The 16689-nt window shown below is 35.3% G+C and overlaps 1 protein-coding gene across 1 annotated transcript; it reads left to right on the forward strand.

Annotated features, from left to right (window-relative positions):
- Positions 1–690: 690 nt before the first annotated feature.
- LOC125243891 (semaphorin-4B) lies at positions 691–15729 on the forward strand. Its single transcript, XM_048153752.1, has 14 exons — positions 691–1469; positions 3704–3864; positions 4042–4098; positions 6670–6765; positions 6872–6965; positions 7054–7176; positions 7429–7562; positions 9197–9378; positions 9490–9631; positions 10692–10881; positions 10972–11087; positions 11320–11483; positions 12370–12437; positions 13500–15729. Exons 1-14 carry the CDS (start codon positions 1370–1372, stop codon positions 14114–14116), a joined length of 2244 nt encoding a protein of 747 aa, XP_048009709.1. The 5' UTR covers positions 691–1369; the 3' UTR covers positions 14117–15729.
- Positions 15730–16689: the final 960 nt, after the last annotated feature.

Genomic DNA, 16689 nt, shown 5'->3' on the forward strand with positions numbered 1-16689 from the left:
ATTAGCTCTGACCAACAGGAAGCCAGATATTTTGGTTTGAATGTGGATTTTTTGAATAATCAATAATCAGTTTTTAAGTACTCCTTGTAGGAAATTCATGCAATTGCCACCAAACTCGGTCAAAATTAAACAAAGACACTGAAGATGCTAAACTGTAAACATATATAGAAGAGTGTTGCCATGGTGAGGGATTAAAGTAATGACAAAAAAGGGAAGCAGGAAGTGTCTCATATCGTGTAAATTCATTGTTTGATTTAAATTAAATTAAGATTGTATGTTGCCTGCCATGTACAGGTTTCCTTAAGCCACCGGGGAGGCGGTAGCGCCGGAGCTTGGGCCCGTCATTGCTGCTTGCAGCTATATTTTGAATTGACATTTTCAACACACTAAACAGTTCTTTACCTCACCAATTTCCACTGCTGCTAAGCACAAACATTTATGTCATTCTGAAAGTCCATTTGAAAGTACTGTGACATTCAGTCCTTGTGCATGTTCAAGGAAATATGTTTTTTGATCCACTTTCATGCCTAAAAATAGCTTCCTGGCCTCTTCTCATTGCAACCACGTATCTACATCCCCTCTGAGCATCACATTTGTGCCTCCTATAACTTTCTCGATCTCTAGCTCTATTCATAAACCCAGCGAGCTGCCTCAGTTGTGCTTCGGAAACAAAATCTGTTCCAAAAGGTAGGTTACATAATTAGGCTGGCTACTAAAACTTCTTATTTTTATTATAATATATACAGTATTATATAGTAGCACTGCAAAAATCATTCACATTCATTTGATACTGGAAATAATTGACAAAAAACAATTAATTTAGTAACAATATTTGTGTGTGATATATTTTATGCATATTTCGGTATCACACAGCTTAGCAACATGCTTAAACCAGGTTTGCTCTCACAATTGCTTGACTAGCTGTTTACCAGTCTGAACAGCTAAACCTCTCTCAGTCTAACCAGGTATTTTTAAGCTTAAATTTTAAGATAAAATGTTGACATTGCGAAAAAAAAAAGAAAAGAAAAAAAAAAAGGTTAAGACAGCTAAAAACAGGTTCAGAGCTTTCTCATCCAACAGAGAAATAAGATGCAGGAAATGCACTCATTAAATATAAAAAGATATTGAGATAATATCATTATAATTCAGTTGCTTGTGACTCATCCATTCTGCTGTCAGAAGAAGAGCCATTAGCAGAATGCGTTTAGTGGATTCTGGGTTAGAGATGAGTATAGTTGGAGTGGTTTGAGGTTTTTAATCTTTCTTCCTGGTGCGCTTAAGGCAGTCTCATCAGAGGAAGTGAGATTCAGTCACTCACTGTTTCGCTAGCTGATCAGGACAGGTTCTGTGCCCAACAACGTCTGTGAGGATGGCAAGATTGTTCAGGATTTGGATGTTTAAGGTCCTCTTCTTCGGATTGATAGACCCATCTCAGGCCTCCCTGCGTCCTCGTGTGTCATTCTCTCAGGGTGAGTGAAGCTATGATGTCGAGACATACTTTACTGGTGGAAAACTCACCTTTATTTATGTGAATGTTGAGGACAGAGTAAACTGTAAAAAGATTATTAAAGTATGTTTTACAGGAAAATAATTTTTCTACTTCAAATTTTCATGTTTAAATAAGTTACTTGCTATTTCTTTGTGTTACTTGCTATTTCTTTGTAAATTTACTAGAAATTTCTGAGTGAAATTTGTTTCTACACCAAATTTTTTTCAGTATAAATCATCTGTTATTGAAATACATTCTTGTAGACATCCTCGAGCTGCTCAAGAAACCAGAACAGGATTTTAATCAGTCAGACTGTTGCTGATATCAGTCATTTGTGACCACATTTCTGACAGAATGTGTTTACAGTATGAACAATTGAGAAATTAATTGTTTTCCTACTTGGTAATGAAGTAGTTCTGTCCAAATCCAAAAATCAGCTCAGCTATGTACAAGAACATAATTCAATGGGCTTTATTCATGAATCACAAGCAAAGCATTTTCTTATATCATTTTTTTGCATTTGATTTACAGTAAATGGTACAGTTTAATTAAGAAAGGATTTATAAATGATTCACTCAACTAATCTATGGCTCAGTGTTTAGCATCAAAACGTGTTCAAATGACAAAACAGTCATGTGGGGCAAAGGCAGACTCTGTTGAAGTTTTGCAGTCTCTATTCTCTGAACTTGTGAGTTGTGGTTTTGTTTGTTATTACCCATTACCATTGTTCTGCAAATGATTGATGGTCTAAATGTTGCATGCTTGTGTACTGATGGTGGAAACCACCGTTGACCGATTATCTCCACCACATGCTCAAAACCCTGCTGCTGCAAACAGTCTTAAGCCTAGGGTTTATCAGGCATAAATCAATAGATTTGTCATGAAAATCTTTTTGTGCACTGTCCGGGGTTTTACTTATAACTTATATACATGTTTGAAGTATTTGGAAGAGAAACTGCTTTGAAACTAAATGCCTGCTTTAATATGCACGACCGTTTAAAAGTTTGGGGTCAGTATTTTTATTTATTTGTTTATTTTTGAAAGAAATTAATACTTTTTATTCCGCAATGATGCATTAAATTAATCAAAAGTGACAGTACAGATATTTATAATGTTATAAAGATTTGTATTTTATATAAACGCTCTTCTTTTGAACTTTTAATAAGAAATGCTTCCTGATCAACTTATCAGCATATTAGTATGATTACTGAAGGATCATGTGACACTGAAGACTGGAGTAGTATATAAAAAAACGAACCCAAACTTTTGAACGGTAGTGTGTATACAGTATATGTAGCTTGTACATTTACATTCTCAGAATCAAGACGTTTGCATATTAAAAGTATGCTTGGTATACCACACTGTTTCTCAGTGTTATAGTTTAGAAACAGACAATGGAAAGTTATTTATGAAATTGTTATGAAATCCAACCTCAATCATTAGCATTTAAAACATTCAGTGTTGTCTTTTCCTCTGATGTCTCAAATTGGGGAAACATTGCAAAGAAAAAAACAAGTAACAAGTGACAAAAGGACCTATGAGTGTTGAAGTCAGCATTAAACGGAAGTTGCGATAGTTTTTTCCTTCCCTATTGCGACGTATGTTCAAGTGAAATGGCTTCTCAAACAAGAAAAAATGTTGGACGGGACTTGATTTTGTCTGTTGGTAATTGATTGGATCATTGGATGCTTGTGATCTCATGTGAGTGACAGGTTGTCCCGCCTTCGTGCCAGTAAACATCATCAGAGAAGAAATGAGGAAGTTAATGTAATTTAAGATTATGAGGGCACTTGTTTAAAAAAAATAATGATGTGCATGGATAAATTACATTATAATACATACATTAGTATTCCATTAAAAAAATGGTCATTTTGATTTCATAGTGCCTTTAACACTAGACAGCACAACAAAATTATATGGTCACTTCTGTGTGTGCAGTATTGCTAAACCTCAACTCACGGGCCTTGTCTGTTTCCTCAGATCAGAAAGAGGAAAAGAGTCACAGTGTTGTGGTTTCATTTCTAAAATTTCAACTTAAAAATATAATTTTTTAAAAAATATTTCCCTTACACCTTGAAAACACTCAAGTGTACAAATTAGCTTCATAGCTTCCTACATGGTATAGGTTAATCATGTTTTGCCTGGTCGGTCTGACAGCATTAGCCCCTGCTGAATGCCATAACATCATCACTGTTGGTTGTTTTTCTTCAACAGGAAGTTCAGAGCGTCTCTTGGGCATCTACCACAGCTCTACTGTGAAGAGCACCACCACTCTGCTGCTCAGCACTGATGCTGACACACTGTTTGTTGGAGCTCAGGATGCTTTGCTCTCCCTAGATGTCAGTCAACCGGATAGTATTACACTCAAAGACGAGGTGAGAAAGATTTTGTAACCATCCAGGTATATTGTGCTATATATTTCAGTTTACAAAACTGATTATGTTCCCACTCTCTAAACTTCTGTCATGAAGATCTCCCTAGATTTTGGATGGAATATTACAACGTAATAATTTACATTAAGATAAAAATGTAAAAATGTTACATTTTTACAGCTGGAATGGAAAGCATCAAGAGAAAACCTGCTAACCTGTAAAATGGCCTCAAAAAAGGTATGTGCCATTGCTAGTGTGGAACTTCAAATTTGCTTTACAGTATGTTTCAATGACAAATTTTTTATATATATATATATATATTTATATATATATATATATATATATATATATATATATATATATATATATATACACACACACACAACCCGAATTCCATTTTACATTTTTTTAATTTGAATAAAATGAAAACTAAAAGACTTTCAAATCACATGAGCCAATATTTTATTCACAATAGGACATAGAAAACATAAATGTTTAAAGGGAGAAATTTTACACAACTTTACACTTTTATCCACTAAATGAGCTCATTTCAGATTTGATGCCTGCTACAGATTGATATCAGGTCTGTAACATGATTAGCTATAAAAGGGATGTCTTAGAGAGGCAGAGTCTCTCAGAAGTAAAGCTGGACAGAGGCTCTCCAATCTGTGAAAGAGTGCATAATAAGATTGTGGAAAACTTTAAAAACAATGTTCCTCAACGTCAAATTGCAAAGACTTTGCAAATCTCATCATCTACAATGCATAACATCATCAAAAGATTCAGAGAAATAGGGACAAGGCCGAAGACCTTTATTGGATGCCCGTGGTCTTCAGGCCCTCAGACGACACTGCATCACTCATCGGCATGATTGTGTCAATAACATTACTAAATGGGCCCAGGAATACTTCCAGAAACCAATGTCGATAAACACAATCAGCCGTGCCATCTGCAGATGCCAACTAAAGCTCTATCATGCAAAAATGAAGCTATTTGTGAACATGGTCCAGAAGCGCCATCGTATCCTGGGGGCCAAAGCTTATTTAAAATGGACTGTTTCAAAGTGAAAAAGTGTTCTATGGTCAGATGAGTCCAAATTTGACATTCTTGTTGGAAATCACGGACGCCGTGTCCTCCGGGCTAAAGAGGAGGGAGACCTTCTAGCGTGTTATCAGCGTTCAGTTCAAAAGGCAGCATCTCTGATGGTATAGGGGTGCATAAGTGCATACGGTATGGGCAGCTTGCATGTTTTGGAAGGCACTATGAATGCTGAAAGGTATATAAAGGTTTTAGAGCAACATGTTCCCCTCCAGACGTCTATTTCAGGGAAGTCCTTGTGTATTTCAGCAGGACAAGGCAAAACAACATATTGCAGCTATTACAACAGCATGGCTTCATTGTAGAAGAGTCCGGGTGCTGAATTGGCCTACCTGCACCAACAATTCCAACACCAAAACGCCAGAAACTCATAACCTCGATGCCCAGATGTCTTCACACTGTTTAGAAAAGAAGAGGAGATGCTACAACATGGTAAACATGCCCCTGTCACAAATATTTTGAGACCTGTAGCAGGCATCAAATTTGAAATGAGCTCATTTTGTGCTTAAAATTGTAAAATTTCTTTGTTTAAACATTTGTTAGTTATCTATGTTCTATTGTGAATAAAATATTGGCTCATGTGATTTGAAAGTCTTTTAGTTTTCATTTTATTCAAATTTAAAAAACGTCCCAACACTTCCAGAATTCGGGTTGTGTGTGTATATATATATATATATATATATATATATATATGTATATATATATACACTGCCCTCCAAAAGTTTGGAAACGCCCTAGAAAAATTTGGTTTTGGACAATATTGGCATGAATCCTTTTTAATTTGTGATAATTTTGCACTGATAAGGGACAACACAAACTACGAAAACATATTTTATTATGTAAACAGTTTATACATAGAAAAAAGCTTAAATTTTCGATTCATCAAAATATCCACCATTAGCAGCTATCTGACCTAAACTGGATTCTAATTGGTTCATTGTATTCTAAACTTAATTGGCAATCAATTGTTGAAGCTATTACGGTGTGCTGACCCAAAAATCTTTTACAAACCTGGGCCAAGTTTAAACCAGTAACCAGGCATCACAGCTGGCAAAGGGACATGTCTGACTTTGACATGTATATATTGCCAATATTATGTAATCCAAATGAAAATGATTATTTCTAGTCTTCAATGATAATGTCAAGTTACTGTAATGTATTTGCACCAAAAAATGATAAGGATTTATGCTGATATCATCCAAAACCAGACTTTGCCAGGGGTGTTTCCAAACTTTTGGAGGGCAGTGTATACACACACACACACACACACACACACACACACACACACACACACACACATACATTTTTATTTATTTTAAGTACAGATCTTGACTGTCTATGAGATCAAAATGGCCTCCTTCATGTTGGTTACATCACAGATTTAACTGCTTCACTGCATTAAAAAAAAACCCAAAACAATACAAGATATACATCCCAAACTACTGCCAGCATTTTGTTTTCAAGAATTTCAGCCTTTTAATGAGATTCTTCCTTTTTTTCAATATTTAGACAGTTACAACTTGACATATTTAATGTTTTCCATTGCCCTACAAAACTGAATCAAAATGACTTATAATTCAAAAAATGTAAACATAGAAAAGGTGCATCATGTGATTGACCCTTATTGCCATTAATGGGACTTTTTTCCCCAAGTATGATATTTATTCTAACATACGTCTTATTTTTTAATTGTATGCTTGTCCATAACAGGATTGTAGCAACTTCATCAGTATTTTACAGTTTTTCAACTCTACACACCTTTATGCCTGCGGGACAAATGCATATGGACCACAAGGCATCATCATTGTAAGTTCATATAAATTGTACAGATCGATATATGAGGAAGAATGAAGTATAATTTTAAGAATGAATCGATCGCACTGCTCTAACAAACTGGACATCTCTGTTTTAGCCAGCAAGTTATCTGAACGCCAGCAGAGACACAAAGAACGCCAAAAACTGCTGTCCCTACAGCTCCACCCGGAGGAACACAGCCATCATTGTTGGTGAGAGAGCAGAAACACAGTGACCTCAAAGATAGTCTTATCTAATCTAGTGCTCTCACACACTTAACTGTGACCTCTTTGCTTACAGATGAAGAGCTCTATACAGCAACCAAAGTCGGCTTCTTTGGAAACAAACAAGTAATTTCTCGCTGTCACAGCAAAGAAACCCGCAACAACCTGGAGCTTGAGAATGTACCAAAATTGCTACAGGGTTTGTATTTTTTGTACCAAGAATAATGCTACCATGATGCTCGGAATACCTGCTCTAACATATACGAATTAATAATTTGATCTTGATGGCCTAGTGCTTATTAATATGGGGTGGTAACACAGAGGTTGCCAGTTTGATTTCATGAAAGGGTCCTAGAGGAGTCACTATTGTAACCTTGAGCGAAACACTAAGAGCATTTCCACACGCATGTGAAGGCTTTTTAGGAATGAAAAAGTTTATTTTTTCTCTTAGACCCTGTATTCATCAGTTCAACACATGTTGCCAGTGAAGGAAAGATCCTCCTGTTCTTTACTGAGGCTGGGGACTTGACCGGAGACTTCTTGGTGAACTCTTTTTTTGTGTCTCGTGTGGCCCAGGTCTGCACGGTGAGACTTAATTTTCTCCTATTCTGAAACATAATTCCATTATTATAAGATAGAAGGCTGGGTTTTGTTTTGTCAGCAAAAACTACAAATATTCAAGTAACTCTCGTGTCCTGTTTTAAATAAATTTCAGCGGTTTAAGGATTAGTTCGCTTCAGAATGAAATATTCCTGATAATTTACTCACCCCCATGTCATCCAAGATGTTCATGTCTTTTTTGAGGAAAGTTTTCTGAGGAAAACATTCCAGGACTTTTCTCCATATAGTGGACTTCAACGGCTACCAACGGTTTGAAGGTTCAAACTGCAGTTTCATTGCAGCTTCAAAGGGCTCTAGACGATCCCAGACGAGTAATAAGGGTCTTATCTAATGAAACGATTTGTCTTTTTCTGAAGAAGAAAAAAAAAAATTATAATATATATATAAAATATATATACACACACACACACACTTTTTAACCACAAATGCTTGTCTTGCACTAGCTCTGCGATGTGCCATGCATTACGTAATCATGTTGGAAAGGCGGAAGTACCGCAGTAGGGTGTTGGTAGCCATTGAAGTCCACTATTTGGAGAAAAATCCTAGAATGTTCTTCTCAAAAACCTTAATTTCTTTTCGACTGAAGAAAGAAAGACATGAACATCTTGGAGGACATGGGGGTGAGTAAATTATCAGGAAATTTTAATTCTGAAGTGAACTAATCCTTCACGATCGCATCAAAAATGACCCGCTAGACTTAAAGTCAGCATGAAATGTAAGTTGCAATAGTCTTTCTTCTCTATTGTGATGTACTTATGAATATCTGAGTGAAATGGCTTCTCGAACCAAAAAATGTTGGACTGGACTTGATTTTGTCCATCAGGAATTGATTAGATCATTGGATGGTTCCTATTGCTATCTTTTTGTGATCTTTTCAATAGTCATAGTAGAAGCCTTTTACTTGGAAACCTTATGAATAACTGCATTTCAACAGTAGGGATAAGTAACTGAAACAGAGAATATTTGCAAATGTTAGGCATTTGAAATAAATCATGACTGTTTTTAGATTGTGAATGATTTTTAATAATTTCTTATCAGCCATGGAGATATTGCAAAAATAACAACAGATATTGTTAAAGACACTCAAGAATCTCCAATGACCCCCAGCAAAATTACCAGAGTATACAATTTTTGACTCATATATAAACAAATATTATAAAATCTAAAAATCTGAAGGTATCTGAAGGTATTCGGAATCTGAAGGTATTTTGAGCAAATTTAAGATTAAAGGGATAGTTCACCCAAAAAATGAAAGATTTGTCAACATTTACTCACCCTCAAGTTGTTCTAAACCTGTATGAATTTCTTTCTTCTTTTGAACACAAAGATATTTTTAAAAATGGCTGTTTGGTTACCGATATTTTTCAAAATATCTTCTTTTGTGTTCAGCAGAAGAAAGAAAGTCATACAAGCTTGGGATAAGTTACAACTTGTGATAATTAAATGATGACAGAATTTTCCTTGTTGGGTGAACTATCCCTTTAACTATATTTTTTTAGTGTTCTTAACTCTCATCAACTCTCAAAAAAGACCCGAACAGCATACAAAGGAAGCATATGAATCTGTCTAGTTTTAAAAAACTTCTTTTTTAATACCAGGATGACAACGGAGGAAGCCTTACCTTACAGAAACGCTGGACATCCTTTGCTAAGGCTCAGCTGGTCTGCCAACAAGGGGAAGATCTCCAGTTCAACAAGCTGCAGGACATTGTCAAGCTGTCCCCACCGGACAATGAATCTCCTGACAGCACTCTGTTTTATGGGGTCTTTACCTCACAATGGTGCCAATCATTTCAATCAAACCCACCATCGTGACATATTTTATTCACTGTTCTGAATGTTTCTGTGATTTCTGTTTAAACGTTTTCTTCCCATCTCTTTCTGTCTCACAGGTCAGTTTCGTCTGGTCAGTCAGCAGTGTGTGCTTTCAGATTAGCAGATATTAAAGCAGTTTTTTCAGGGGATTACAAGACATTCGATTTGAATGGAAATTACTGGTCACATCAGCCAAATGTAGACGGCAAACTCGGCAAGGTAACACAGACTAAGAGAGCTAGAATGTTTAAGGGCTGTTTGTACAATTGGGGAGAAATTATTATAAAGATTGAAAAATTATTTATTTAAATAATATTATACAAATTATTATCGCAGTTCTATTTGGTGCCACTTGTGGTGCTAATTATACACTACACCTTTAAATGGTTAGTTCACCCAAAAATGAAAATCTTGTCATCAATTACTCACCCTCTTGTCTTTCCATGTCTTTTAAATGAAATCTGAAAGATTTCTGTCCCTCCATTGACAGTCCACACAACTACCACTTTGACGCTTCAAAAAGTTCATAGAGAGATCTTAAATGAATCCATATGGTTTAGTCCAAATTTTCTGAAGAGACACGATCGCTTTATATGATGAACAGATTTATGCTTTTATTCACATATAAACACTGATCAGCGAACATAAGCAGAAGCTCAACCGAACCGACGCGCGAGAACAAACCTCATTGATTCTCGTACATGTCAAGCAAGCATGCTTGAGCTTCTGTTTACCATAACTGATGTGTGCGTTGATGAATGTTTATGTAAATAAAAGCCTAAATTAAATTTGTCTCTTCAGAAAATTTGGACTAAACTGTTCAATTCTATGGATTAGTTTTGCGATCTCTTTATGAACTTTAAGCTTCAAAGTGGTAGTTGCATAGGCTGTTAATGAAGGGACAGAAATCTCATTAAATTTCATTTAAAATATTTTCATTTGTGTTTCGAAGATGAACAAAAGTCTTACAGGTTTGGAACGACATGAGGGTGAGTAATTGATGACAATTTTTTCACTTTTGGGTGAAGTAACCCTTTAAGGTCAACATGAAATTATTTTGCCAACCCATGTTACTCCCATATAGTTGACGTGTTTGGCCACTAAAACAAACAACAATGTTTGCAAAGCACCACAGTGACTACACTCCTCAGGAAGTCCACTATCAATGGTTTACTTATAATATCACATTAAACTGCAGCAGGAGAATGTATTTTATCATCCAAATGACTCACAGCTGATTTAATCATAGTGTAACCAGACTTCTCTCATCTATTTGCAGTGCGGACTGTTTAACGACACTGACCGTGTGTTGAACATTGTAAAAAAGACCTTCCTTGCTGAAAAAGCTGTGAGTCCCGTGGGGAAGAAACTGCTTCTGTCCTCCACAGAAGAGCAGTATAGTCGTATAGCTGTTCAGAGAACTCAAGCTGCAAATGGACAAAGTTACACCATCCTGTACCTGCTCACCGGTAAACATAACGAATACTAATTTTACTGATCTTATGCGGTTTATTTTTGTATGGCCTGATCCCATTTCTGTCCATTTCTGTTTTCTTCAGAGTCTGGCTTTCTTCATAAAGTTGTCCTGCTGGCTAAAGGTCCTCATATCATCGAGGAGATTCAAACTTTTAAACAACAACAGACTGTGAAAAACATCCTCCTCTCCAAAAGCAAGGTTTTAAAGCATTACAATTTCCTTGTTTGTCTTTTTACTCTCCTGATCATTGATACATTTTTATACACTGTCTGTTTGCTCTGTTCCTAACCTAGTGAGCTCTTTCACTCCATTACATTAAAGGAGTGGTTTCAATCTTACCTTTTGCATTAACAGATTGGAACAGGGCCATAATTTATTAGATGTACAGTGTGATCAGATTTCATTTAATGGTCTTTGTAAATTACCATAGGGTGTGCTGTTCATTGGCTCTTCTGAGGGTGTCTTCAGAGTGCCTGTGTCCAACTGCTCAGCTTATCCAAACTGTGCAGAATGTGTGTTAGCACGCGACCCGTTCTGTGGCTGGGACTCGGAGACAAGAGTGTGTGCTACTGTGTCTGGAATGGGGTCTAAACTGTAAGCTGACTTTTCTATACCAATATCTGATCTAATAGATAAAATTATCTCTATTATAAGTGACTAAGTGGGCAAAGAACCACCCAATTAAACCACAAAAGTCAGTCTGACCCAGAGTTATTTTGGCATTATTTATATACTATTATAATATTTATTAATATTTTTGAATTAACTTTTATTTTATATGTGTGTATATATATATATATATAATATATATATATATATATATATATATATATATATATATATATATATATATATATATATATATAATTTAGTTTTCATTTTCATTTTAAATTAAATTTTTAATAATGAATGTGTTTGAAATGTTTTCATTTGAAATTTGGAATATTCATTGCTTAAATTTACAACCGTGTTAAATTTCAGCCCCCAAAAATGCAAACCCTGAAAATACAATGCATTAAAATACAAAAATTACAATGCATTTTTTTAATTAGTGCAATTCAACATGCCTTTTTTTTGTTTCAGAGACATTTGTCATTAGTTTACTTTCATATTTATTTTAGTTGGACAAAACTACTTGTGATGCTGCTTAAAAGCTGATATTTCTTCTATTATTTTATTGTATTGTCATAATTATAAACACACTGTAGTGCAAATAGTTTCACTGTTTACTGCGCTTTCTTCTTCTAGATATTTACTTATAGCACATTCACAAAATAAGGTGGATAGTTAGCTGATAAATATAAACAACATTTATATTTTTCATTTAAGTTTTTTTTTTCATCATAATTTTTTCATCTAAATGATTTTAAATACTTTAAGTTTTTAGTCTGACCAAGATGAAGTGTGACTTTGTGTGTGTGTGTGTGTGTGTGTAAAGGTGCTTTTATCTGATACCACACTACTATTCTTTTTTTGGCAGACGACAGGACGTGGAAAGCGGAAATGTCAGCGAACAGTGCAAAGAGTTCAAAAGTACTGCTGCTACAGGTGAAACACGTCTTCTGTGCAACCCGCTAGATATGATAGTCTCATGTCACCTTTTTTCATAACCAACATTTTTATTTGCAACTGCATGGTGTTAACTCATTTGATAGTATCACACTTTAGGTGAAGGTGCCAAATCTTCAACTCATAATCACCTACAAGCATGAAATGTTTGCTAATACAGGCTATATTTCACACAAAGCTGGACAGACATGTAGAGCTTTCAAGTCGACATGACACGGAAGTTGCGATAGTCTTTTATTCACTATTGAGACTAAATGTTATGGTAATTTAGTATCATATTTTAGTATCATTGAGGTACTATTAAAGTTTCTATTAAAGGTGCCATCGAATTGAAAATTTAATTTTCCTCGACAAAAGCCGTCGCTATTTTCATTTTTAAACGCTTACAGTCTGTATAATTCATAAACACAACTTCATTCTTTATAAATCTCTCCAACAGTGTAGCATTAGCCGTTAGCCACAGATCACAGCCTCAAATTCATTCAGAATCAAATGTAAACATCCAAATAAATACCATACTTACGCGATTAGACATGCTGCATGACGAACACTTTGTAAAGATCCATTTTGAGGGTTGTATTAGCTGTGTGAACTTTGTTTATGCAATGATAGAGTTGAGAGCTCTGGGGGGGCGGAGAGCGTGAGCAATTAAAGGGGCAGCAGACCTGAATCGGTGCATTTCTAATTATGCCCCAAAATAGGCAGTTAAAAAAATTACTTAAAAAAAATCTATGGGGTATTTTGAGCTGAAACTTCACAGACACATTCAGGGGACACCTTAGACTTATATTACATCTTGTAAAAAAACGTTTGATGGCACCTTTAATATATTGAATATATTTTCAGTTCATTTAAATTAAAGGTACAATATGTAACTTTTTGCCCCTAGAGGTCGCTTATTCAAAACAAAGGCATAGCTTGATGGCGCCTTGATTTTGCGGAATCATGGTTTATCATATTAGATATTATTTTAGATTATTTTATTTCAAGTAACATCTTTTATGGTTCTAATTTTTAACTGAACCTTTTGTCTTTCTCCAGAGAAACGGATTGCACACTTTAATGAGACTGTGGTTCTACCATGTCAGTCGAGATCCAGACTGGCGGAGGTGACTTGGAGATTTTCAAACAACAGCGTTGTTTCCCAATGTCCGTACCTGCAGCGGGCCGATGGCAGCCTGGTCTTCCCTGTCACTCCAGAGACCGTGAACACCTACCGCTGCATGTCGAAGGAGCTGGGCTTCGAGCAAATAATTGCTGCCTACACTGTAATTCTCCCGGCCATCCCTCGTTCTCTTCCTCCCACATCACACCAGCAACCTGACGTCAACCTGGACACGAAAATAGAGCCCATCCCTGATTACTACACAACACACAAGTTTGATGAATCTGGTGAAAAACAACCCAGGACTAATCGTGAATCTACTGTAACCATCAACACCTCTGGACAAGACACTGTTTGCATCTCACAGAAGAGTTACTACACTGAAATGGTTGCTTTTTGCTTTTTGTTTGTCATTTGTCTCTTTGTATTTGTTGCTTTTCTAATCCTGTGGAGACAAAGCATGAGGTGCAACAAAACCACCCCCCAGAAACAAACTAAAGACACTGAGTCAGACAATATCTGGCAAACAGAACTGGATGAAAAGCAAAGCTGAACCCTAAAACCAGCACTATCTGTAGATTACGAAAAACTAAGGAGTGATTCTTGACCCATAATTAGTTTGGAAAATAACAACATTTCCATTTTGAAATTAATTTGATTTGATCACTAGAATGCCAACAGTACATTTCATGATATTTATAATCATTTGATTTTATTTATATTTAATGATTTTATATAGCTAATCCTACTTGTTTTACTTTCAGTTTCAGTACACAAAAACCTCATAAAACATTGGGATGTGATCTAGAACCTGGAATTTTCAAAGTTACAAAGTTTCCATGGGAATTAATTGGAAATTATGTGAATAAACTGGAAATTTGCAAAATTGCAGGTTAACCTATAGCAGGGAACTTAAATGTAAAACATCTTGCAGCATAATCTTGGTTAAAACAACCAGATTTAATGCAAATTCAGTTGAATTTCTATTTTCATTTTACATTTTCAGTGGGACTTTTTGTGTGTGTCATAAGGAATTTGTTTATTATATTCAACATTCATGATTTTTTGTCCTAAATCGGTCAAAGATATCATTTTTATTTGTATTAGTTTGCATGCATGTCTGTTTATGATCAAACAAAATGTTTATGTTTGAACATGATACAGTTTGTATAAATTACCCCAAATTTCCAATTCCCTTTAATTCCTGTAAATTCTTGTTAAGTTTGCAACTTGGAATATTTCTGAAATTCCCCAGCTTAACTTCCCATGGAAAGTTTCTGGAAAATGTCTTGAAATTCTACGTCCCTTTGCAATCCTAATTGTTACTAACACAAGAAAAAGTGAATTGGCTTTTGCATTTAGTGTGTGATATTTTTTAGATTTTGGTTATCATATTTTTCTTGTTTGAAACCATCCTACATTCAATTTATTGTTCACAAATACAGATTTGTAAACACAATACCGTAAAAAAAATACAGTGGTATTTTTTCTATATATCAGTGTGTTAGAAACGTTGATACATTGATATAAACGATATTTTACTGCATAACTTGTTAAATATGGATATTTTTTAACACAAATGCATAGCTTCACTTCAGAAGGCCTTTATTAACCCCCCCGGAGCCGTGTGAAGCACACGTTTATGATGGACGGAGGCACTTTCTTTAGATCATACTTATTGATCTGCCATTATAAAGCTCGGATGCGTCAGGATATTTATTAATATATCTCCGATTATGTTCATCAGAAAGAAGAAAGTCATACACCTAGGATGACATGAGGGTGAATAAAGCTTGGGCTAATTTTCATTTGAAAGTGAACTAATCCTTTAAAGGTAAAATTTAATTTCATCAAAAACTCACAGTCCTTAAGCAACAAGTCACAATAATAAAAAAAAGTCATAAAACATCATTTTTCAATTATGAGTGTCCATGTTTTTTTTTTATCTGTATGTAAACATTTCTTTCTTTTTTTTTTTTTTTACTTGTGTTGCATGGATGCAAAAATGCTTGTGAATCTTGTGTTGCTAAAGCCAGAATCAAAATAAATGAATAGTTGCTTGGTTAGTATTTATGTTATCAAGTCATGTCTCTGGTTGCAGTTCACTTGGCCGAAGTCTTATAAATTTGTGAGTGAAGGTATAATAAAATTAACTTAAACTAGGAATATTTTCTCTTTATTTAGTGTTTAAAGTGGGGGGATTGTGTAAGTTTTATTTAAGATAACATGTTGCAGAATTATATTATTTTACAATGCATTCGAGTATAATGTGGTTACAGTGATTAGGATGCAGAATGTAGTGTAACCTTTATAGGGTATAACCTTTTTACAGTCTATGGGTATAACCTGTAAGGGTAACTGGGAGTCACTCAGATTCATAGGCCTATATGCTACCAAATCAGGAACGGAAGAAAGGGTTAGTTCGCCCAAAAATGAAAATTCTGTAATTTATTACTTACCCTCATGCCGTTCCACATCCGTAAGACCCTCGTTAATCTTCGGAACACAAATTAAGATATTTTAGTTGAAATCCAATGGCTCTGTGAGGCCTCCATAGGGAGCAATGACATTTCCTCTCTCAAGATCCATAAAGATACTAAAAACATATATAAATTAGTTCATGTGAGTACAGTGGTTCAATATTAATATTATAAAGCGACGAGAATATTTTTGGAGCGCCAAAAAAACAAAATAACGACTTATTTAGTGATGGCCGATTTCAAAACACTGCTTCAGGAAGCATCGGATGAATCAGTGTATCGAATCTTCTGTTCGGAGCGCCAAAGTCACGTGATTTCAGCCGCTGGCAGTTGGACACGCGATCTGAATCATGATTCGATACACTGATTCATTTGTGCTCCGAATCTTCCTGAAGCAGTGTTTTGAAATCGGCCAACACTAAATAAGTCTTTATTTTGTTTTTTTTTGGCGCACCAAAATATTCTCGTCGCTTTATAATATTAATATTGAACCACTGTACTCACATGAACCGATTTAAATATGTTTTTAGTACCTTTATGGATCTTGAGAGAGGAAATGTCATTAGGCTACTCCCTATGCAGGCCTCACGGAGCCATAGGATTTCAACTAAAATATCTTAATTTGTGTTCCGAAGATTAACGAAGG

The sequence above is a fragment of the Megalobrama amblycephala genome, linkage group LG13, assembly GCF_018812025.1.
Source record: "Megalobrama amblycephala isolate DHTTF-2021 linkage group LG13, ASM1881202v1, whole genome shotgun sequence".
Classification (NCBI taxonomy): domain Eukaryota; kingdom Metazoa; phylum Chordata; class Actinopteri; order Cypriniformes; family Xenocyprididae; genus Megalobrama; species Megalobrama amblycephala.